Source organism: Microcaecilia unicolor, chromosome 6 (genome assembly GCF_901765095.1).
Source record: "Microcaecilia unicolor chromosome 6, aMicUni1.1, whole genome shotgun sequence".
In the NCBI taxonomy this organism is placed as follows: domain Eukaryota; kingdom Metazoa; phylum Chordata; class Amphibia; order Gymnophiona; family Siphonopidae; genus Microcaecilia; species Microcaecilia unicolor.
This window is the reverse complement of record NC_044036.1, coordinates 307,031,722-307,055,564: the sequence shown is the minus strand read 5'-3', so window position 1 is coordinate 307,055,564 and position 23,843 is coordinate 307,031,722. Positions and strand designations below refer to the sequence as shown.

The 23,843-nt window shown below is 41.4% G+C and overlaps 1 protein-coding gene across 2 annotated transcripts in view; it reads right to left on the bottom strand.

Moving 5' to 3' along the window:
- STX8 (syntaxin 8) overlaps nucleotides 1-23,843 on the bottom strand; it is a 287,100-nt gene that overhangs the window by 175,562 nt on the left and 87,695 nt on the right. For both annotated transcript variants that reach the window (XM_030208103.1, XM_030208102.1), the window contains exons 5-6: nucleotides 18,524-18,648; nucleotides 14,681-14,773 (exon numbers count right to left, since the gene is read on the bottom strand). In XM_030208103.1, the coding sequence (XP_030063963.1) occupies nucleotides 14,681-14,773; nucleotides 18,524-18,648 (218 nt within the window). The remainder of the gene's footprint in view (nucleotides 1-14,680; nucleotides 14,774-18,523; nucleotides 18,649-23,843) is intronic.

Below are 23,843 nucleotides of genomic sequence, written 5' to 3'. Positions count from 1 at the left end.
TTACCACCACCTCAATGGGTGGCAATAAGGGCTCCCCCATAAATGGCCTTGCAGCAAATGTTTACTTACCGCACAGCCATTTCCTTTTTTATCCGCTGTGGTAAAAGGGGACTTGGCGCATGGCAAATCCACGCGCCAACGTTACCAAAAGGCTCCTTTTACAGCAGCTTGGTAAAAGAGGCCCTTAGACTTACAAAGTTCCATAGGTTACTATATTGGAGTGGAGGAGTGGCCTAGTGGTTAGGGTGGTGGACATTGGTCCTGGGGAACTGAGGAACTGAGTTTGATTCCCGGCCCAGGCAGCTCCTTGTGACTTTGGGCAAGTCATTTAACCCTCCATTGCCTGCCGCATTGAGCCTGCCATGAGTGGGAAAAAGTGCGGGGTACAAATAAAATAAAAAAAAGTCTAAATGCTTGGAAAATACGCCTCCATGTAATCCTACATACGCTCTAAAAAAATTTTATTTACGTGGGCTGTGGAGAATGGGCATGTTCTGTGCTAATTGCTTAGCGCGTGAGCAATGCTGCACCCTAACCAAATAGCACAGGTTTAACACGCGAGTCCTTACCGCCTACAAAATAGATGGCGGTAACAGCTGACGCGCTAATAGGAACGTTTAAATAGGAAACAACTGTTGTAAAAATGGCCTAGGTGTTTAATGTTCCAAATAGTGCACACTAACAGTTAACATACTGCATTCACTTAGGGGCCCTTTTACTAAAAGGTTGCTGTGCGGCAACCTGGAACTACCACCAGCCCAACGCGGCCTCCAGCAATAGTTCCGCCTCAAGCATGCGTCATTTCCAGAGCAACAAATATTTTTGTAATTTTTATCATGGAACTATCCCGGTGGTATATGGGCATCGCTGTATACTGCCCAGTTACCGCTGGGTTGCCACGGGAGCACTTTCCGCCACCTCAATGGATGGTGGTAAGTGCTCCTCGCCGCAAGGCCATTTATTTTTTAGGGGCTATTTACCCACTGCGGTAAAAAGGGCACTGGTGCGCGGGAAAAACAGCCCTCAGCACTACCACAGGGCCCTTTTTACTGCAATTTGGTAAAAGGACCCCTTAATTTGGTGCTGTGCTGCTGGCATATATTAAAAAGCAGGGCTGTGCAGTCCGTCTCGATACACCAAACCTTCAACTCCGACTCCTACTATGTATAGTAAATCTAAGAGAAATTTGATTAATTACAGGAACATAAGATATTTCTCTATATACAAAATTAGGATTAATAGACCACAAAAAATATATTTGAAGTTTGAACAAAGGATCTGAACAAAAAAATATAAAAGTATAAAATGAAACATTTACCATGTATTATAATGTTGTTTTTATTTTGAAGCTAGAGTCAGTCACTACATTTTTTCCAACTCCACAGCCATGATTAAAAGTTCCATTAATACTTACTACCCCACCTAACAGATTTCTTATTTTAAATACCTAAGACAACCCTAAAAGAAGTCCCTGCTGAAACAAAAATGACTGAACTTTTGAAGTAAAACTAAATGAAAATGATGCGACTCATGTAACAATTATAATGGGGAGACGGGGGGATGGCAAGCACACACACACATGGGTCCACCGCCTAAGAGAAAGCAACACAGATCATACAATACTTGATGTTGACATAAAACAGTTCTATTTTATGATTACAGGAAACAAACATCGAGAGAGTAAGCTCTACAGCTGTCACATAGACACTTTAACCTGGACAAACTTTTCGTACCTTTTTTTGCGGCAGAAGGGTAGCTGAGGTTCACACCTACACTTCATACGGTGCTGATTACCTGAACATCCAGCATGTCAGGAGCATTTAACCAGCCCTGCAGTATCTACCTGCCACTCTAGCCATCATCCCCATGTCACTCCATGCCTGCACTCAGGCTTCTCATCCTCCTCCTGTCTGTCTAGCAGACGAGGGATTAGCTCCACATAGCCAGCTTGTTGCAATCTTTAACATAACTCCCTTCCACTCCTTTCTGTTCCACCTAGTCACAATCCCTCTGTTTCACCAGCTGCTGCTTGAGCGATAGAATTGGGCGTGAGTCGATCTGGCCATCATTCCAGACATTTGCTGCTCTTTTCTTTGGAGTACAGGCTGGCCAACAGACACTCCAAAACAGGAAGAGGTGCTTAAAAGACCCTTTATTTGCTGCTTAGACAGTGTTCCGCATTTCTCCTGCACGGAGCCTTTTGGGCTGTTTTATTTCCTCTTGAGCACCATTGCAACTCTTGAGGCAGGCGTTTGATTATGCCGAAACACGGATTGTATCGGGTCCCTTTGTCCAAGCAGCAAATAAAGTGTCTTTTAGCACCTCTTCCTATGTTGGAGTGATCATTAACCAGCCTCTACTCTAGTTTATTTTATTTATTTATTTATTGCATTTGTATCCCACATTTTCCCATCTTTTTGCAGGCTCAACGTGGCTTACAATGTATCATTTTTGGTGGTACTGTTTGATCGTACTGTCTACGTAGAGGTCCTCCTGTTTGCTGTGCCTGTTCTTTTCTTTGGCAGCTTCCTTCATTCAGCTCTGCCCCTCTGGTGGGCATTATCCACCTGCCTAGCTTCTTCTCAGTGGTTACTCTTCCTACTCCCATGTTGTCCTCTGCTTATCCAAGTACTGCTAACTCATACCTTCCAAACTAATAAAAATGGCTGCCATTTCCTCACTGGCACAAATAAGGGGTGCAATTTGAACAGGCCTACCCAAGTACCTAGTAAGGAGGGGAGCACCCAGATTAGTTAACAACCCAATGTGGTATTTCTCAGACCATGGCACGGATCATCTGAGGAGAGTCATAAAATGAGGCAGACACACAGAGCACAGACTGGCTGGTCCTTGAGGCCATAATGGCAGCATTTACAGAGTGTGATGCTTCTGGTCAACCAATTCATTATTTAAAGATCGATTAGAAAGTTTAATGGTGCACAGCTTAGGTTCTCCATTTGGGGGGGGGGGGGGCAATTGGGAAAAGTTTTGCCAATTGTTGCTGTTATGCTTATTTGTTTAAAGGTACTCTGGACATTTTTATTTGCTAGATAAAGATTTTGTATTTATTACACAATAGTGTGTTCACTGGTTCACACGGGGGTGGGTGAGTTATGTATACTGGGCAAACAGTATGGCAAACCTAGGTTAGAAAATGGTCCAATATATTTGAAAAACTGTCCAAAAATAAGATAATGTGACATAAGACGTATGTATGCTGGCATTCAAGAATATACAACTCTGCTTATAAAATGGATATCTTCTCAAGTTTCCCTGAAGGTCTTGCTGGCTTCTGCTTTAAATCCAGTACTTCTGGGTTCTGTTTTCAAATCAGACATGGAGGAAGCATCTGTTTGATCATGCCCTACAACCTCGACAAAGTTGTGGCCTGCAGAAGCAGATGTCTTGACAGGCGAATGTTTCAAGGATTATTACATTTAACAGCAGCATGAAAGAAAACTCAAGGCTTTGCGCTGAAATAGATACAGGGAATGAACATGTCCTGCTCTCTGTTTTTCACAGAGATATAAAATGTTTACATAGCAACATAGTAAATGATGGCAAATAAAGACCTTCGAGGTCCATCCAAGGTGCCCAACAAGGTGGGCACAGCCGCAACTGCCACTCCGTGCCAAGTTACACTCCATGTTTGAATACTGACATTACAAACAGGACACTTGCCAATTTGTCACCATGCCAAATACATATAGACAATTATATATGATGCAATTACTTGATTAAATCAACAACTGATTAAAGAGATGACCTGAATGATTGCACGTGTTAACAGCCACATGTAGTCATGCCTATAAAATGTATAATGGTAGTCGGGGGCATATGCGTGTTCTGATCAAAAGGAAGTGTGGTTAAACAATAAGCTGAGAATACAATTGCCGCTCTAATTCAGGAAAACAATTCTAGCATCACTTGCCCAGCAAGACCAGTGAGGTTAGGGCAGGCTGCAAAGGTGACAGGGTAGGAAGAGGTTGAGGAGGAATAAAGAGAAAAGCCACTACAAAAGCTAACCTCACTGAGAGATCAGCAGCCCTCATGGGTTCATTCTTTTCCACTCCTCTGACCAGTAAAAGAATATGAACCTCTCGGAGAGGCAGTGGTATACAGCAAGGATAAACAGAACAATAGCAAAGTTATAACTAAAATATAATTCAAAATGCAAAAATGCATTAATATGGGATTACTGCTGTGTAGACTAGTGAAACAAAACTCCTGCCTTAATGCATTTTCAGTCCTATTTTTTTTAGACAGGAGAATGTGAAAAACGTACAAGCCTGTAAACGTTTTTTACAAGGTACTGTAAGACCAGGGTAGTTGCTGCATAAAGCAGCGCCCAGAACAAGGGTTCATTTTAGCATCAAGGAAATAATAATGTGGACAAGTTTCTAGAGGAAAAGCTGATTATTAGTCAGGTAACCTTGGAAATTATCACTTCTCACTTCTGAGGATGAGCAATAAGGAACAATCTGCTAAGTAATTCCAAGACAAACTTACTGGCCGTTGCTTGAGTCACGAGAGGTTGGGCTCTATGGACTACTAGTGGGATCCAGCATGGCACTTATTAACACATCTAGGTAAATAAAAATGAACTGAGAGGAATAGAGCAGCCATTCCCAAACCAGCCTTCGGGACACACTAGCAGGCTTATTTTTGAAAGAGAAGGACGCCCATCTTTGGACACAAATCGTAAATGGGCATCCTTCTCACAGGGTTGCCCAAATCGGCATAATCGAAAGCCGATTTTGGGCGTCCCCAACTGCTTTCCATCGCGGGAATGACCAAAGTTCATGGGGGCATGTCAGAGGCGTAGCAAAGGCGGGACTTGGGCGTGCCTAACACATGGGCATCCTCGACCCATAATGAAAAAAGAAGGGTGTCCCTGACGAGCACTTGGACGACTATACTGGGTCCTTTTTTTGTTACGACCAAGCCACGATAAGGTGCCCGAACTGACCAGATGACCTCCCCTTATTCCCCCAGTGGTCACTAACCCCCTCCCACCCTCAAAACAATTCTTTAAAAATATTTTTTGACAGCCTCTAAGTTAGCCTCAAATGTCATACTCAGGTCCATCGCAACAGTATGCAGGTCCCTGGAGCAGTTTTAGTGAGTACAGTGCACTTCAGGCAGGCAGACCCAGGCCCATCTCCCCCTACCTGTTACACTTGTGGTGGTAAATGTGAGCCCTCCAAAACCCACCAGAAACCCACTGTACCCACATCTAGGTGCCCACCTTCACCCATAAGGGCTATGCTAGTGGTGTACAGTTGTGGGTCTCAGCACACACGGTAAGGGAGCTATGCATCCGGGAGCAATTTCTGAAGTCCACTGCAGTGCCCCCTTAGGTGCCCGGTTGGTGTCCTGGAATGTCAAGAGGACCAGTGCACTATGAATGCCGGCTCCTCCCATGAACAAAAGGGCTTGGATTTGGTCGTTTCTGAGATGGGCGTCCTCAGTTCCCATTATCGCCGAAAATCAGAAATGACCAAGTCTAAGGACGACCATCTCTAATACAGTCGACCTAAATTTCCAGATCTGGGTGTCACCAACCGTATTATCGAAATGAAAGATGGACGTCTATCTTGTTTCGATAATATGGGTTTCCCTGCTCCTTCACGGGGACGTCCTACAAGGATGTCCTCAGAAAAACTTGGCCATCCCTTTCAATTATGACCTCCATGTCCTATCAGGTTTTCAGGATATCCATAATGAATATGCATGAGATAGATTTGCATGCACTGCCTCAGTTGCATGCACATCTGAGTATTCATTGTGGATATCCTGAAAACTCAATGGAACTAGGTGTGACCCGAGGACTGGGTTAGGTGCAGCTCCTGAACAACTGTGCATGGGCAGTGAAAGGTTTTTGGTCGTTCCAAAAAAGCTCTGGAAGAATTCATTCATTTGAAATAGAGTGTAGCCACTCGTGCGACCCAGTGAACTGCTCATTTTCAGAAAAAGCTCTTACCAAGAGGAAGGCTGGATTATGAAGAAATCAAGGAGAGAGAAATCCCACGCTAATTCAGCTAAAACTCCTCCGTTAGTTCAATAATAATATCAGGGGGAGAGGGAAAACAGAAGGCTGGAAGGTCACACACTAAAATCCCTGCCTTGAGAAAACAGATTGTACAGAGCATCCCACTCTTTCGGAGATGTACATGGAGGGGAAAAAAAACAAACAAACGCCACATACACTTGCAAAGTGTTCCTAAATGCTCAGCCTACTCAAAAAGTATGAGTCCTCTAAAAATAAAATGAATATAATGACCCTTGTATACTACTACAAGTATTCTAGCAACTGTGAAGACTTTGCAAGTATGTTCTTCATCACGAGAATGCTGCCACAACAGATATCCAGTTAAACATTATTACTATTATTCAGCAGTTTCAACAATCTTTACAATATAAAGTAATACTATGTCTGTTGGCTAAATACATCCTGGGAAATACAGCACACTATGCACTCGCAAAAGGTCATGAGGAAGTGCCTATCCATTATGAGGTAATTTTCCCCAGCCCACCTAAGTGCAAAGACCATGGGTACTTCTGTATCTAATTTGACTAAGGAAATTGTAGCTTTTCCTTGAAACTTTACTACAAGAGTAGCTGCAGACCATGCACATGTTTTATTTTTGGGTCTACAAAAAAAACATCAAAGTGAATGATGGTGGCAGATCTTTATTAAACAGAAACAACCCGACATGGACCGTGTTTCACCTCTAAGGCCTGCGTCAGAGGCCTGTAATTTCAACAATACAATGTAACATCCATAAAATAGTAAACAATAAGAACACAGTCTTTTAAAAAGACTACAAGGACATCAAGTATGATGCAATTCGGGTATCAGAACAGCACTATCGCCAAGTGTCTTCTCCCACCAAAAAAAGTGGGTCTAACATGCATAGGGAAACAAAGGTGTGCATTAGAAAATCAGATTTTAGCATTCTCTTTCAACCCTCCTCCCAGAATGCCCCATTTTCCCCTAGTATATACACTTGCCCTAAACGGTGCAATTTCAAACCACGCAGATAGAGCCGGTTAGCTCCTTAGTTACTCAGAAATCCCACTAAAGATTGCCCTGTACATGTTGAATGCATGTAATTCATTTTATAATGCACAGAAAACCTCAAGCAGGAATTAAGAATAGGGCAACATAAAGCTTGAGGCAAAAAAAACCACTTAAATCTCTCCACAAACAAGCAAAATGTCACATCTGTTGCGCTATCGTTGCTGTTTATGATGGTTGGTTAACGTTACGCTAGTTTTTCTTGTAGCAACTTACGAGGACATAATTTGAAAAAACATTTAAACTTTAAAAAAAAGAGAGAGACAACATGTGAAGTGGCACTCAACTGAAAACAGGAAGAAAATGCATTAATAAAATGCATAGAGGGTTATTTTTGGAGAAAGAACACTCATGGCCCTACATCGCATGACATGATGAAATACAAGAGTGAATGGGCAACCCTAGCAACTTATTTAAACTAGTACAAACATCAGCCTTGCTAAGTATGTTACCTATTTAACAGGAGCGGGGATATGACCAGGTGGTGGAGAGAAAGGGGAAGGGGCTAAACTGTAAATTCATAACTTCTGTTTTGTAGGTCTCAAATACAAATGTAAATTTAGTCTGCAGTACTATAAACTAGTCCTTTGTTAAGCTGAAAAAAATTTGAATTATAAAGAGAAAAACAAAGTGTGCAGAATTGAACGCATTGGTATAATTTTATAACAGGACACCCAGGATAAGTAGATAAGACAACGTCTACTTAGGCACTAGCAGGTGGCAATTCTTCTTTAGAAAATACTAAGTGGCATAATGTGCATTTACATTGGAGGCATGAACACTCACGCCAGCACACATAAGCGACCCCACTAGGGACAAACCCAGTACCTGTAAAATGAAACTGTAAACCGCTTAGGTCTAAGTGGTATATAAATACTTACATAGTAACATAGTAGATGACGGCAGAAAAAGACCTGCATGGTCCATCTAGTCTGCCCAAGATAAACTCATATCTTGAATTTGTACCTGTCTTTTTCAGGGCACAGACCGTATAAGTCTGCCCAGCAGTATTTCCCGCCTCCCAACCACAAGTCCCGTCTCCCATCACCGGCTCTGGTACAGACCGTATAAGTCTGCCCTCCCCTATCCTAGCCTCCCAACCACCAACCCCTCTTCCCCCCACCTGCTCCGCCACCCAATTTCAGCTAAGCTTCTGAGGATCCATTCCTGCTGCACAGGATTCCTTTATGCATATCCCACGCATGTTTGAATTCCGTTACCGTTTTCATCTCCACCACCTCCCGCGGGAGGGCATTCCAAGCATCCACCACCCTCTCCGTGAAAAAATACTTCCTGACATCTTTTTTGAGTCTGCCCCCCCCTTCAATCTCATTTCATGTCCTCTCGTTCTACCGCCTTCCCATCTCCGGAAAAGATTTTTTTGCGGATTAATACCTTTCAAGTATTGGAACGTCTGTATCATATCACCCCTATTCCTCCTTTCCTCCAGGGTATACATGTTCAGGTCAGCAAGTCTTTGGTCATACGTCTTGGAACGCAAATCCCATACCATTCTCATAGCTTTTCTTTGCACCGCTTCCATTTTTTTAACATCCTTCGCAAGGTACGGCCTCCAAAACTGAACACAATACTCCAGGTGGGGCCTCACCAACGACTTGTACAGGGGCATCAACACTTCCTTTCTTCTGCTGATCACACCTCTCTCTATACAGCCTAGCAACCTTCTCGCTATGGCCACCGCCTTGTCACACTGTTTCGTCGCCTTCAGATCCTCGGATACTATCACCCCAAGATCCCTCTCCCCCTCAGTACCTATCAGACTCTCCCCACATAACACATACGTCTCTCGTGGGTTTCTACTCCCTAAATGCATCACTTTGCATTTCTTTGCATTGAATTTTAATTGCCAAACCTCAGACCATTCTTCTAGCTTCCTCAGATCCCTTTTTATGCTTTCCACTCCCTCCCGGGCGTCCACTCTGTTGCAAATCTTAGTATCATCCGCAAATAGGCAAACTTTACCTTCTAACTCTTTGGCAATGAATGAACTGCATGCACAAATTATAGTGATTTATAATCTATGCATGTACTTTTAAATACCACCCAAACTGCAGTCTTATGCAAACCCACCAGGAAACTATGCATCATCACTTCAAGGAGCATACCTTGATCTGGTAAGGACATTATAAGAGATCATCTCATATGTATGTGGCCACATCCATGTGAAAATGACTGAAACATTCCAAAGGATGCGCCCACTTCGAAAATTAGCTTCATTGCTTCCATTTTTGCAAGCACTGTTTTGCTACAGTGATTTTGCTGTAAATAAGTCTGGTAGCAAAAAAAGGATGTGTAGCTTTCCAATGCACAGTTCAGTTAATGAGCTGCTTTACATAATTTTCCATCACGGTAACCCATTATCTAAAAGTTTAAAAATCAAATTACAATAAAGGACATTGTGAACTTAACAAAAGACTGGAAAGATTATTGTACATTTTCACTGGATGCGGGAGTCAATTCTAGGAATGCCTTTATTTTTTTTAATTTCAGAACTTAATATGGTTCCTGCTGAGTGTTTACTGAAATGATAATGCGCACAGCATGGCAGGCTGTGCCAGGATAACAGTTTCCTGCTGTGGCATAAAATACAGAGGCAAAGGTATACCACATTACCTTGTAATGAGCTCCAAAGCTTAACTATGCATTGAGTGAAAAACTATTTCTCCTATTTGTTTTAGCTATGCTGCTTTGTAGCGTTATGGTGTGTCCCCTAGCCTTTGTATTTTTTGAAAGAGTAAACAATCTACTTGCATTAACCATTCCACTCTGGATTTTACAGACCTCTATCATAAGCCCTCAGCCGTCTCGTCTCCAAGCTGAAAAGCCCTAATCTCTTTAGTGTTTTCTTATAGGAGAGCTGTTCCATCTCCTCTTTTTATTTTTATCACCCTTCTCTGTACCATTACTAATAAATCCATTACTTCTTTCAGATATTATGAGGCATTTTATATTCTAAAGAGGTTGATGCTCTAATTTTCTTCCACATTCATTTTTATTTTTACAAGAAAATAAAATGGACAGAAACTTAGTAGTTTCATTGGCTGATACAAACAGCACTGTCCTGATTTATTTAGGGGTCAGAGGACTTAGGTCTTCTTCTACTACTACTACTACTATTTAGCATTTCTATAGCGCTACAAGGCATACGCAGCGCTGCACAAACATAGAAGAAAGACAGTCCCTGCTCAAAGAGCTTACAATCTAATAGACAAAAAATAAATAAAGTAAGCAAATCAAATCAATTAATGTGAACGGGAAGGAAGAGAGGAGGGTAGGTGGAGGCGAGTGGTTACAAGTGGTTACGAGTCAAAAGCAATGTTAAAGAGGTGGGCTTTCAGTCTAGATTTAAAGGTGGCCAAGGATGGGGCAAGACGTAGGTGCTCAGGAAGTTTATTCCAGGCGTAGGGTGCAGCGAGACAGAAGGCGCGAAGTCTGGAGTTGGCAGTAGTGGAGAAGGGAACAGATAAGAAGGATTTATCCATGGAGCGGAGTGCACGGGAAGGGGTGTAGGGAAGGACGAGTGTGGAGAGATACTGGGGAGCAGCAGAGTGAATACACTTATAGGTTAGTAGAAGAAGTTTGAACAGGATGCGAAAACGGATAGGGAGCCAGTGAAGGGTCTTGAGGAGAGGGGTAGTATGAGTAAAGCGACCCTGGCGGAAGATGAGACGGGCAGCAGAGTTTTGAACCGACTGGAGAGGGGAGAGCTGACTAAGTGGGAGGCCAGCAAGAAGCAGATTGCAGTAGTCTAAACGAGAGGTGACAAGGGTGTGGACGAGGGTTTTGGTAGAGTGCTCGGAAAGAAAGGGGCGGATTTTACGGATGTTGTAAAGAAAGAAACGACAGGTCTTGGCGGTCTGCTGGATATGAGCAGAGAAGGAGAGAGAAGAGTCAAAGATGACCCCAAGGTTTCGAGCTGAGGAGACAGGGAGAATGAGAGAGCCATCAACAGAAATAGAAAACGGGGGGAGCGGGGAGGTGGGTTTGGGGGGGAAAATGAGAAGCTCGGTTTTGGTCATATTTAATTTCAGGTGGCGTTGAGACATCCAGGCAGCAATGTCAGACAAGCACACATTAAATAGAAACGCAGAAAAATGAAGGCCGATAAAGGAGTCTGCCCATTCATGCCAGCTACTATCCCTCCTTCTTCCTTACAGATCCTATGTACTTGTCCCAAGCCTTCTTGAATTCAGATACAGTTTTCATCTCCACCACTTCCACCAGGAGGTCATTCCACAAATTAACCACCCTTTCCATGAATAAGTATTTCCTCTAGATATTTCTGAGTCTGTCCCCTTTCACCATCATCTTATGCTCCCTTATTCCAGAGCTTCCTTTCAACTGAAAGAGACCCACCTCCTATGCATTTATGCCACATAGGTATCATATTTCCCCTCTCCCATTTTTCTTCCAATATATATATATTGAGAACTTTAAGTGTGTCCCCATATGCTTTATGATGAAGACCATTGGCCATTTTAGTAGCCACCCTCTGGACTACATCCTGTTTATATCTTTTTGAAGGTGCAGTTTCCAGAATTGTACACCATATTCTAAACGAGATCTTACCAGAATCTTATACAGGGAATTCATTACCTCCTTTTTCCTACTGGCCATTCCTCTCCCTATGCACCCAAGTATATCCTTCTAGCTTTCGCCATTCACTTTTCTACCTGTTTGGCCAACAAACATTTTTCTAATGGGGTTTATACTTTAACCCAGTTTAAAAAAGCAGAGCATGTGAAGCAGGATGGGAAAGGAGGTTTCAAAGATGGCAGCAGAGGTGTAGAGGTACTCTCACTTTTTCTGCAGAAGCACATTTGCTTATTTCCGATCTGACGAAGAAGGGCAACCTTCGAAAGCTAATCAAGAAATGTATTAAGTTAAGTCCAATAAAAAAGGTATCATCTTATTTTCTTTTCCATGTTTTATTTTGTTTGATTTCTATTGATAATCTGCAGAAGGGAAAACTTCAGGTTTATCCCTTGGAGCTTCAGGCTGTACCCTCTACTTCAGTGTCGTGTCCTATGTTTTATTGGCGAGTTGCCGGCAGACTCTATGCCAGTGCTAGGAAGTATGGCATCTGAAGTTGGCTCTGATCTACCTCTTACTCCCAATCCGTGCACCGCCCCATCTCAGCCAGTCTCAGCTAGCTTACTGGAGCCAGACACAGTGACCTTGCCAAAGAATCAGCTGTCCCTATACCACAAGGAAAGACTCCAACTGCGATTGAAACAACTTCGGTTTTGCTTCCAGATTAGCAACTTTCATCTGATAAGGTGGACTGAGGACAAATTGCCCCAGTGCTAGGCAAATCTAGAGCTGAGAGATTAAAGAAGCCAGTATTTATGGAAATAATATTGCAAAGACCTACTGTTTTCACTTTGGAATCTTTACAGACTGCGATAGCAGACCTTGGAAAGGATCTCTCCCTCCAGCTTTTAAACTTGAACACAAGTATTCAAAACAATGTTATTGATATTAAAACTTGCCAAAATCAGAGAAACCTTCTGTAGTACTTAATGAACATTCGGTTCAGATAATAAAAACACGCAATTGGTAGCATCATCTCTTATGACAGAAAATACAATGTTGAAAAGCAAAATTGAAGGTTTGGAGAATAATGCCAGATATGCTGATTTGCGATTAACTTCCCCAAATTGCCTTTGGTAACACCTAGAAATATGTTTAAATGCTACCTTAAAGAAATTTTGTTAGTCCCAGAGGATTCTTTTCCTCCGCTGAATATATTACTTTCCAACGGGGAAGAAACAAACATTGAAAAGTCAATGAGATTTGCCGTTAGAGACGGATGTATTGAATATCTCTGAGATTCTTGAAACATTGGAGACAGACTTGGTTTCTTTAGCCATTATGGTGGTTACTTTTTCTTTACCTGCAGACCATGCAGGTAAAGTTGTTTTTCAAGTAAAGAGACATTCCATCCCTGGGCTCTAAGAGCAGGATTTTTCCTGAACTTACTAAAGACACAGAGAAAAGTTTCTTATTAATGAAACCTGGTGTTCTTCGGCTTAGGGCACTTTTCTTTTTAAAAATATCCTTGTAAGTGTATAGTTAAATTTAATTCACGTAGGTATGTCTTTTTTTAGCCTGTACAATTATCGGCTTTCGTTATTACCAGGAAAGTGTCATCTAGTTCTCCAAGCACAGAAGCAGTTTGAAATGTGTGCATAGTATTTAAAAGAGTGTACTTCACCATTTGGTCTGCTTATGTTGTTAAAAATTTAAAGATTTTCTCTTGAAGTTTCTTATTGAATTCCTCCCCACAATGTGTTGTACTTGATTATTGTACTTCTATTTCTTTGTCTATCATTGGATGGTACTTTTTCTCTCTCTATGGAGTTATTTCTGTTACTCACTTGTATAGAAATTGTTATTGTTCATTTTGAAAATTTTCAATAAATTAAAAAAAAACTGCAGCTGGAACTGAAAGGGATAATAGGAGGAAGTGCTCCAAACACAACAACCCACATCAATACATTTTTCAGATTTTGGTCTACTTGCATTACTAAATCAGTTATTTTTAATATATTCTTTTGGGTATTCTTTACAATAGTGATCTACAATGCAACCATCAGGCTTTATAAAATGTCATAAATTAGGAAAAATATTTGAAATAGCCAAGTACAGGGTATGAAAACAAGTGGAGCGGCACTTTAGACAGATGACCGAATCAGGACACCTGATGCTCCACTAGTATCTTAGACCCTGTTCTAAAATGAAAGGTGAAATGGGTGTGCCAGTTACAAGCTTTTTAGAAAAATAGACATCTAAAATATAAATGGAGCAACACAGGAGCATAACTGTGTCTGTGGCAGTATATGAACATCTGAGTTATAAAATGGCAACATAAAATGTTTATGTTCTGGAACATAAATGGTTGTCAGCCATTTTAGAAACATGGATATCTATTTTTCCTGAGCCCAGTATCTCTTGACAGTTTCATTTTTGGGAGGCAGGGGTGGCACACCAACCACTAGAGGATGAAGGAGGTGACTTCCCTAATCCTTCCATTGGAGTGCTGCTCAATAGAAGCACTTTTCTGAAACCCTGAGGTCCAGGGTAGCAAGTCTAACTCCAGAGGTCCATCTTTTCTGCACACAAACAATCATTTCCTTTCTGAAATGGGGGAAAACGTTTATTTTTGAGCCTTGCTTTAAACCACAGATTCTCTGTAAGAACTACCTCTCGCTGCAATTGCTGAAAACTGTTTTATAAATAAAAACCCCTTTTGAATCTAAATATATAGTGTTCCTGTTCTTTAAAACTGGTAATGAAGGTTAATGTAATCTAATAAATATAGCACCTAATTCCTCTTATTCCTGCAATTGTCAACCTTATTATCTTAATAGCTTATATATCCTAAAGCTTATAAATATTAGCGAGTGCTCTGGAGCAATTTCCCCAAATTATTCCTTGTAACAATATAAATACAATGAAATGAAATGTGGAGGCTCAATTTCAAAGCACATAGACTTACAAATGAGCACCTAAATGAATACATTTGCTGGGTTTTGCCAGTGTTTACTTCACAATACACCCTAAGAATGGTCTTACCATTTTGTTCATCCAGTTCGTTCCCAATATCTTGTCCCATCTGTTTCTGTCGGGATAAGATTGAAGAAAGTGCATCGAGACCAGCATCTTGCTCTGGATGAAAAAACAGTCAGGTTTAACACATTAAAAGGCCCGTTTTACACTGAATGCAGAGATGTGCTTAATTTCAGCCGCATCCTAAAAAAGGCCGTGCTGGTGCAGAACCAATTCTAAAATTCTTGCAGGCGTGTATGCGTATTTGCAGGCACGTACAGCGAGAGCAGCCACTTTAAAAATATACATGTGGATAAAATGAATGAAGCAAAACCAGAGCTTCTACGTAGAAGTTGCAATTTCACTACTTCCACCTACAAATGGCACCACTTCCACCTGTAGCTGCCGATTTCACAAATCTACATGTATTACTGCTAATCAAGTAGTGAGGCCATAATTTTAATTTGGTTTCATTTCAGAAGTTTAAAAAAAACCATGAGATTAATGATAACAACTCCCTTAATCCCCTGTGTAAAAGCCCTGGCCAAAGCTTTGAGCTAGTGCAAGACGTGTTGGGGACATTTTCTCCCATAAATGTGTATTCTCTTTGTGAAATGGGGAATACTCGTATAGATTTTTGCCCCATCTTAACCATGCTCCCTTGAAATGTTGGTTTTCTAAAATCAGTATTTACATGTGTATGTGAGCTATATGTGTAAATGCTTTTAAAATAAAGGCCTATGTATAAATTGGGGCTCATTTTCAAAGCATTTAGTCTTACAAAGTTTCATAGGTTACCATGCCACTTTGTAAGTCTAAGTGCTTTTGTGTTTAAATAATTTTTGTATTGATGACAAGCAGAAGAAGAAACAGTACATAAAACTTCACAGATACCACCAAATATTTTCACAAGAAACAATCCCCAATTCCTCCCCATTTCCAGACCAACCCTCTATGCCTTCCACCATCCCCTATAGTACCCACAAAAAAAAAATCAGCCTGCTCTCAAACAGAGTTAACTACAAAGCTACGTGCTTCGGGGATAGGGCTTGTATTTATGGTTCCCAAATTTCGAGGAAACGTTTCCACCTCCGAGGGGAGGACCCCACTCCCCGACGTTCCGTCAACAAGAGATCATGGAGTTTATTTCACCAATGCCAATAGTCTGGTGGAGATGTACTTTTCCATGTCTTTTGCCCAATATGCATGCCTTACGGATTAATTGTTGTTCTCCCCTGTTTTGTAAGGCGAAAAGGTCATATTTGTCTAGAAGGGCCCCAGGGGAGTAATCGATATCTGGTAATGTAATGAAGTTTCCAAATAACTAAACGACGCCATCCAAAAAGCCTTTATCATTGGGCATTCCCAGAGAGAGTGAAAGAACGAACCCACCTTCTGTTTGTATTTTGAGCAGACAGGCTCTGGCACACCCCCCATTTTAAAAACTTGAGCCTTGGTCATATATGCTCTATGCACGATTCGATTGACACTCCCGCAAAATAGCATTTGTAGACAGTATGGGTATACGAAGTCTAAGTGCTTTATGCCTCATTGCATTTCAAAAACTATAGAATGCTTGTTTTCTGCATAACTGTCAGAACTGACCAATTTCAATAAAATTTAGGATATATCAACCTGAATAAATTTGCAGTAAGTCTACACTCATGCCGGCTATCTCACCTAAATGATGTCACTTCACTACCTGGTTCTTCAACTGTTGCGATTTTTCTTTTTTTAGTGCAAAGTGATCAGGCCCTAACGCTTCCTGACTGGTGATCAGTTGAGCCCGTTTCTCGCAATTTCTTTTAAACATATTCTCTGTTTACCCTCTTCCACCTCTTTTCTGGAAACTCTTGCACCACTCTATAAGAACCATAATCTTTCCCCAGATACAAATTTTTAATAAGGATCAGATCTTCCTGATTGAAAACCATGGTTAACTGTTTATGTTTAAAGCAAAATGCATCTGCGTGTATCATGACGATAATCACTAGGTGGTAGCAAAATCATTTTGGTTTGGTGGCTTGCGTGAGCGTAGGCTTATTACAAATTGTTTCAGGAAGATATATCCCAAATTTTATTGAAATTGGTCAGGTTTTGACAGATTTATGCAGAAAACAGATGGGAAAGCTCCTACTTTCTCCAATCAAGCTGCCACATGCATACACTGGATATGGCTTCACTCTGAAAAGAGAACAGTGTTTTTCTGTTCTGATCCTTTTCCAGCATCATAGTCTCATAAAATCAACAAATCTGCTATACTTTTCTGCTTAGATCAAGTAATCTAACACACATGACAGCATTTGTTTAACAAATAATCACGGGCTCAAATTAAATCTTTGCCCCACTAGCTACTGCAGGCATACAGTTATCTTTAGATACCAAAAAAGCTTTTTAATTGGCCAATATGACCCAACTCTGACTCTGCAAGTACAGAAAGTCCCTCTGTGGGTGCAAAAGGCACCAGAATAAAAGGTTCAAATAAGACTCACACAGAGTAATTTTAAGAGTCATTATTTTGGAATGCCAATTTTTATATCAACAGATTAATGCAAGTCCTATTTTAGCTCACAACACTGCATACATGGTGCTCATGTGTTATTTCACAGACACCTCAATTTTCTTCATTTTCTTTTTTTGTTTCCTATAATCTATGATTACGTCTGATCTATTCCCAGACATCCCAGGAACAGACATCTATCTCCTCACCCATCTGCAGGGGCCCAGATGTATCCCTAATTACATTTCCACTTCATTTAGTTCATTGCTTCACATCTACAATGAAGCTATGATGCTCTTGAAAGATGAAAAAGCATAGGCGTTTCAGGTTTAAATGGAGCAGGAAACTAATTGTGCTGCTTAGCGTTCTCCTCCAATTTTTCTCTTGCTGGTATCTTAGCTTGTCATTTGCTAAAGTGTCAATGGTTTAATCATCCCGTATTGTTTAAGGCCCCTTCCTCCTTGCTATACCATGTGGACAGTCTCTATATTTGTTAATCAGAACATCAGTGTTCAACTTGTTTCACCAATGGATACTGGTATACCAAAAAGGAAAATTATAATGCAGTAGTGAGTGGATTAGGAAAAGCCAAAGATTAGCCAGCCAATCAAACTGCTGGGCTAGCTGACAAATGCTCACTCTCTTATTCTGCACGCAGAGGGAAAATGACAGCTGGATCGTTTCACAAGTTAAGAGAGGATTTATTCCTCCTTCTCCTTTCAACTTTAAAACAACAGAACTTTAAGCCACATCAAATAAGTTATTATGGCTTGAATGTAGAGCTTTCACAAGTTCGGTCTGATAGTGTCATTGACCTGACCTCCCTCAGATCATCCCCAAGCAAGACCCGACTTTCCCAAAAAGCTGCTGAATACAGCATACAGCAAGCCAAAGCAAAAGTCCACCGAAAGTAGCTTTCATTTGAGGATTTATAGTGCTACAGTTTACAGTTAACATACTTAAAGGAAAATTACATCTCACAAACCTTATTAAATTAATTCCTCTAAATCAGACCCTACAAGAAACAAAATCTTAAAGCTTCCTTCAATACCATACAATTAGATCTGGTCCAATTAAGTTATAAAAAAAGCCCCAAGAAAAATATCTTAGAAACCAGAATAGTATTATTAGGGAACAACTGATAGATCATCTACAAACAAATTAATAAAAAGAATGGCAAGGTAACTTGATGATTTTTACACTGAAAAAAAAAAAAAAGAACATTTGAAGAAGAAAGCCATTTATTTCCAGTCTGAGATGGCAAGCTTAAGAATTTGCAGGACTGTGGCTACCTTTGTACTAAAGCACATTTCATTGTGTCAACAGCTAAATCCAACAGGACTTTCAGTGAATTGAAAAAACTGCACTACCTGCTATGATCCGCTGTTGTTGCTGCCTGATCTCTCCAAACCCCAATCCTCTGGTTTCCTCGGGCTCCTCTAAAAGCCATGGGTTACTTACACCATGGTTACCCCCGCCAGTCATTAAGCTAGACCTAAAATAAAAAAAAGAAATGTAACAAAAGAAATTTCTTATATAGAAGAATTAGTTAAAAGGAAGATACGTATCCAAATCAAATTTGAAAACTCTCCTTCTTTTGGAAGAACAAAGCACTTTGGGCCCCTTTTACAAAGTGGCGGTAAGCCCAATGCGGACTTATCGCTTACTAAAAAGGAAGTACCTTCTGGCTGCCGCAACAGCACAACGGTAGTTCTCACCCCCAGCACGCCATCATATCCGGTGTGTATCCGGCAGTAATCAGGAAGTGCTGTGCGCTGCCCGGTTACCGCCAGGTTAGCATGGGAGCCCTTACCGCCTCCTCAATGGTTGGCAGTAAGAACTCCCCCCCCCCCCCAATGGCCGTGCAGCAAGTGTTTCATTTGCCGCATGGCCATTTCTTTAAAAAAGACAGACCTACCTTTTACCCGTTGTGGTAAAAGGGGGCCTTGGCAAGTGTCAACAACACACGCTGATGCAAGCGCAGGCCCTCTTTTGCCATAGCTTGGTAAAGAGGGCCTCTTATTAGCAGGATGCACTGACTAAATCAGTGATTCCCAAACCTGTCTTGGGGGAACCCTGGCCAGTCAGGTTTTCAGGATATCCACAATAAATATTCATGACATTGATTTGCATACACTGCCTCCTTGGTATGCAAATCTCTCTCATACATATTCATTGTGGATATCCTGAAAACCTGACTGGCTGGGGTTCCCCCAGGACAGGTTTGGAAATCACCAGGCTAAATAGCAAAGTTACCTATTAACACAATAGGTAAGCATCGCATAAGAAAATCCAATTAAGAGGCTTATTTACTAAGCTGCATTAGTGTTTGATGAAAGCCTCTTATACACCTAACAGCCACCACAATAACCTTGCGCACTCTAATAGCCATGTTAAATACCTAGGAATTGAGTTACTAAAACATGCTACTGAATTAGCAGTAAGTCCCCATGCCGAAAATGGGACATGCAGTAAATAACATGCATGAATGCACATTAGATTCAGTAAAGGCATTACCACTATTTCCTAATGCAGAAATTCCTACTTGAGAAGTTACTGCAGAGATCATTACCAAGTGTTAAGAACATAAGAATAGCATACTGGGTCAGTTGGCTAGTCATCCAGGGATGCAGTGAACTGCATTCTATGTTATCGACTGTACATGGACTATAACAACCATTTTGTCTGTGCTAACAGCACAGCTGTCTTTCCCCCAAATTGTTGAAAGTGCCCCTAACGGTTAATGTAGAGATTATGGACCTTAATTTAAATGCACTGCCATGTGTACCTAGCAGCTTTTACACATGTAAAATGGCTACATGTGCAAATAGCAATTTTAGAGAGCTGATATTTACACATGGAGGGCCACATCATGTACAAGTTCTAAGGAGGCATGTTGTGGGCATGGATAGGGTGTGGTTAGGGCAAGTTCAATATCTACATTATTGCTCCCCCTTTTATAAGAGGACTATACACGTAGACCAAAATATTTCAGTGTCGGCATTTGCACCTGCCCTAACGCACACACTAGTGCCAGCTTGAAGGGATCAGGTAGAAAACTGCAAGGTTTCCCTCCACAAATCCATGAAAGCATATATTTTTAATACATTTTTCAAAAACTAGATTTGTCACTTTGTGTATCTAATGAATCACAGCCGAGACAGAAGGGCACATGGCACATACTTCTCCCTATATAAACACGGCGGTAATTTAGTAAGAAATAATCCAGCAAAACCAAAAAAAAAAAAAAAGAAACCTCTTATTACCAATGCTATAAGTCACACAATGTACTCAAAGGAGACACAACTGATAATATACCAAAGATGGAGAAAAAAGCCTCGGACTAAAGTAGCAACCACTCTGTCATCAATCAAATCATTGGCCAAAATATCTCCATCTATTCAAATACAACAGTATAAACTCACTCTAGAACCGTATCGAGGACTCTATGCACCAGGAGTGGTTATAAAATACACTTACCTGTGGCAGTCTTTATTTCAAACACATACCTCTCCCTCCCATCTCTTCAACATTGCATTGTAATTCCCTTCTATTACTTCCATCTTTTCTGTCTTAATTTCATTGCAAACCCTTTACATACTTTTTATTGTAAACCGTCTTGCTGATGTCAATTTGCAAACTTAATTTGTATTTTTTTTTAAATTTCCATAGTTTCTATACTGCTGTATCCATGGTACTAGGTAGTTTACAATATGACACCCATAATCAAACATATAAACGGCAAGTGACCAACTCACTCGCAAATGCGCAGTAGAGACTTCCCTCTCTGTCCCGCCCCCGCGTCAATACGTGATGACGAGGGCGGGACAGAGAGGGAAACTGCGCCGCCGAGGTTGATACCGCTCCCCCCCACCCGCCCGAGGTCGCCGCTACCGTTACCCCCCCCCCACACACACACACACACACACCCGGCCCGGGCCCTCTCTCCGCTACTAAACTTACACATCCATTCGCCGGAACGCAGCACGCACATCAGCTGAGCTGCCGTCGGCCTTCCTTCCCTGCCTGTGTCCCGCCCTCGCTGACGTTACATCACAGGAGGGCGGGACACAGGCAGAGAAGGAAGGGCCGACGGCAGCTCAGCTGATGTGTATGCTGCGTTCCGGCGAATGGATGTGTAAGTTTAGTAGCGGACAGAGAGAGAGGGCCCGGGCCGGGTGGAGGGATGGCGGCGGCGACTCCGGGGGGGGGGGGGGAACGGTAGTGGTGGCGACCTCACGCGGGGGGTGGGGAGGGGGAAGGAAGGAAAACCCCAATACCAGCCCGTTTCTCACGCGGGGGGGGGGGAAGGAAGGAAAACCCCAATACCAGCCCGTTTTTACGGGCTCAACGGCTAGTAAACAACATAAAATAAACACGATCAATTAAAACTCAAACAATATAAAATGAACAACATCAAGGAAAAATAATACAAAAACAATATTGACAGACATAAGACTTCATACCTACATCATTCAGTTTTTAAGTGACCATAGCTGAAATTCTGTAAGCAGCTGTCGGACATCTCTCAGAGTTGACAGCAGATTAACACATTTTCAATGATACCCAGTTACTTTATGATGTGTCTATGATGCCCCCTCTATTTCTTTTACACTGTCTCTCTTCCATCTGTCTTGACAACACTGCAAGCTCCAAGGAGTGGTGTCTCTTATTAGGTCTCTGGATAGCACTGTGTACATCTGGTATGTGTTAATCAACTCATAATAGTAATAATGATGCCACTAAAGATCATCTATCTTTTGATACTGTTAACACTGGTGTGACCTTGTATTAGTGACTACCAGTGAAAGTCTAAGTTACTCAAGAAAAAAAACCTTTTAAGAAATGCAAATTGAGCATTTCTACTTGTTACATGTACTTTAGAAATTTTACATAGCTCATGGTGTAGAGACCCTCTTTTTAGAGTAAAAGGTGCTGAACAATTTAATGAGGCTCTTTCAGACTCAAAGCAGCTCTGGATAACGAGGCTAGAGTACCCCAGATTTATTGTGATTGAGGGACATCTGCTGGTTATAAGGGGAAAATCTACTAGCAAACAGAAACACAGAACATGATGGCAGAAAGACCATACGGCCTATTAAGTCTGTCCATCCACAACTCAGTTGTTCAATTGTTCTTCTCGTCTTAAAAAAATAAATAAATAAAAGTCCCACATAGATAAATAGAGGTTCTGACAATATGGAGTTGTTTTAGAAAACCTGCATGCCAATTTTATATGTAATGTGTAAGTAGTGGACTTGCATATGTATAAAATAACATATAGGTGTAAGTACCAGTTACAGCAAATGTGCCACTTACATGTGTAGCCGTTGACATATGCTTTTGCACATCTATGGAGTCAGCATTTTTAGGGCACATTTATTCAGACTATGTATGCTTTATGTATTTTAGGAGGACCAAATTTAAATGTTGGCCTTTTCATCTGGTATAAGCTACACACAAATCCCTATGAATTTGTTTTGACCCGATGGTTGATGGGGTGTTTGTGTTTGCTCTTCCTTGATTGTCGCTCTCTATTACCCTTGCTTCTGTCTTTCCTTTTCAATCCTTTAAATCCCTTCCTACACTCCTCTCCCATTTCTGACTGATCCCCTTCTGTGTTTGTTGGTTTTAAAGTTTCACTTTTTGTGCCAGTGGCTCTAGTGGTAAGGTCTTCCTCCTAATCATTTAAATAATGCCACTAGATGTACGCAATGCTGTACACATTATATGCAGGTACTTTCTCTGTCCCTAGAGGGCTCACAATCTAAGTATTTGTTTTTTGTTTGGTTTGCGGGGGGGGGGGGGGGGGGCTTTTTGTACCTGGAGCAATGGAGAGTTCAGAGACTTATAAAGGTCACAAGGAGCTGCAGTGGGAATCGAACCCAGGTCACTAAGATCAAAGCCCGTTGCACTAACGATCATATCTAAACCTCCATTACCCAAGCAGCAAAGGACTCAAATACAAATCCACCTATGCAACCAGCTTTTCCTGCCTAAGCGCACAACTATGGAACGCATTGCCAAAAGCAGTAAAAACTACGCTCAACCACCTAAATTTTCGGAAAGCACTAAAGACAGACCTGTTCAGAAGAGCATACCCCAATGACCCGACATAAAAATACCGGTCACTTGCTACACAACATAACCAAAGACTGCAACGGACATTCTGACTCTTCTTCCTCCTTTCCCTCTCTAAGTTCCCCCAACTGTTTCCTACCATACATATACCTCATTATACCACAATATCATTTTGTATTCATTCATACTATGTATTTGTTCAAACCGCAATCGGCTAACACAGTTAACGGTTATATGTAAGCCACACTGAGCCTGCAAAAGGTGGGAAAATGTGGGATACAAATGTAACAAATAATAAATAATAATAATAATAACCATTAGGCTACTCCTCCTCCACTCTTGCTACAGAATGAGTGCCCAAAATGACTGGTTTCTCTATATGTTAGTTCTCAGACAGCAGAGACCATAAAGGAGGGTCAGAAAGAAGAATCCCAAGGTCCAGGGATCGGAAATTTGCATTGGGAGGGTCCATTTTGACAAGCAGACCATTCTCCACACAACCAGCAGCACAACCTTCAGCTGCAGTTGGCCACACAGTGGGGAAAATCCACATTAATGCAACTGAAGATTACTACAGCCCTTGTCTTTTTGGCCACATGCATGTTCTAG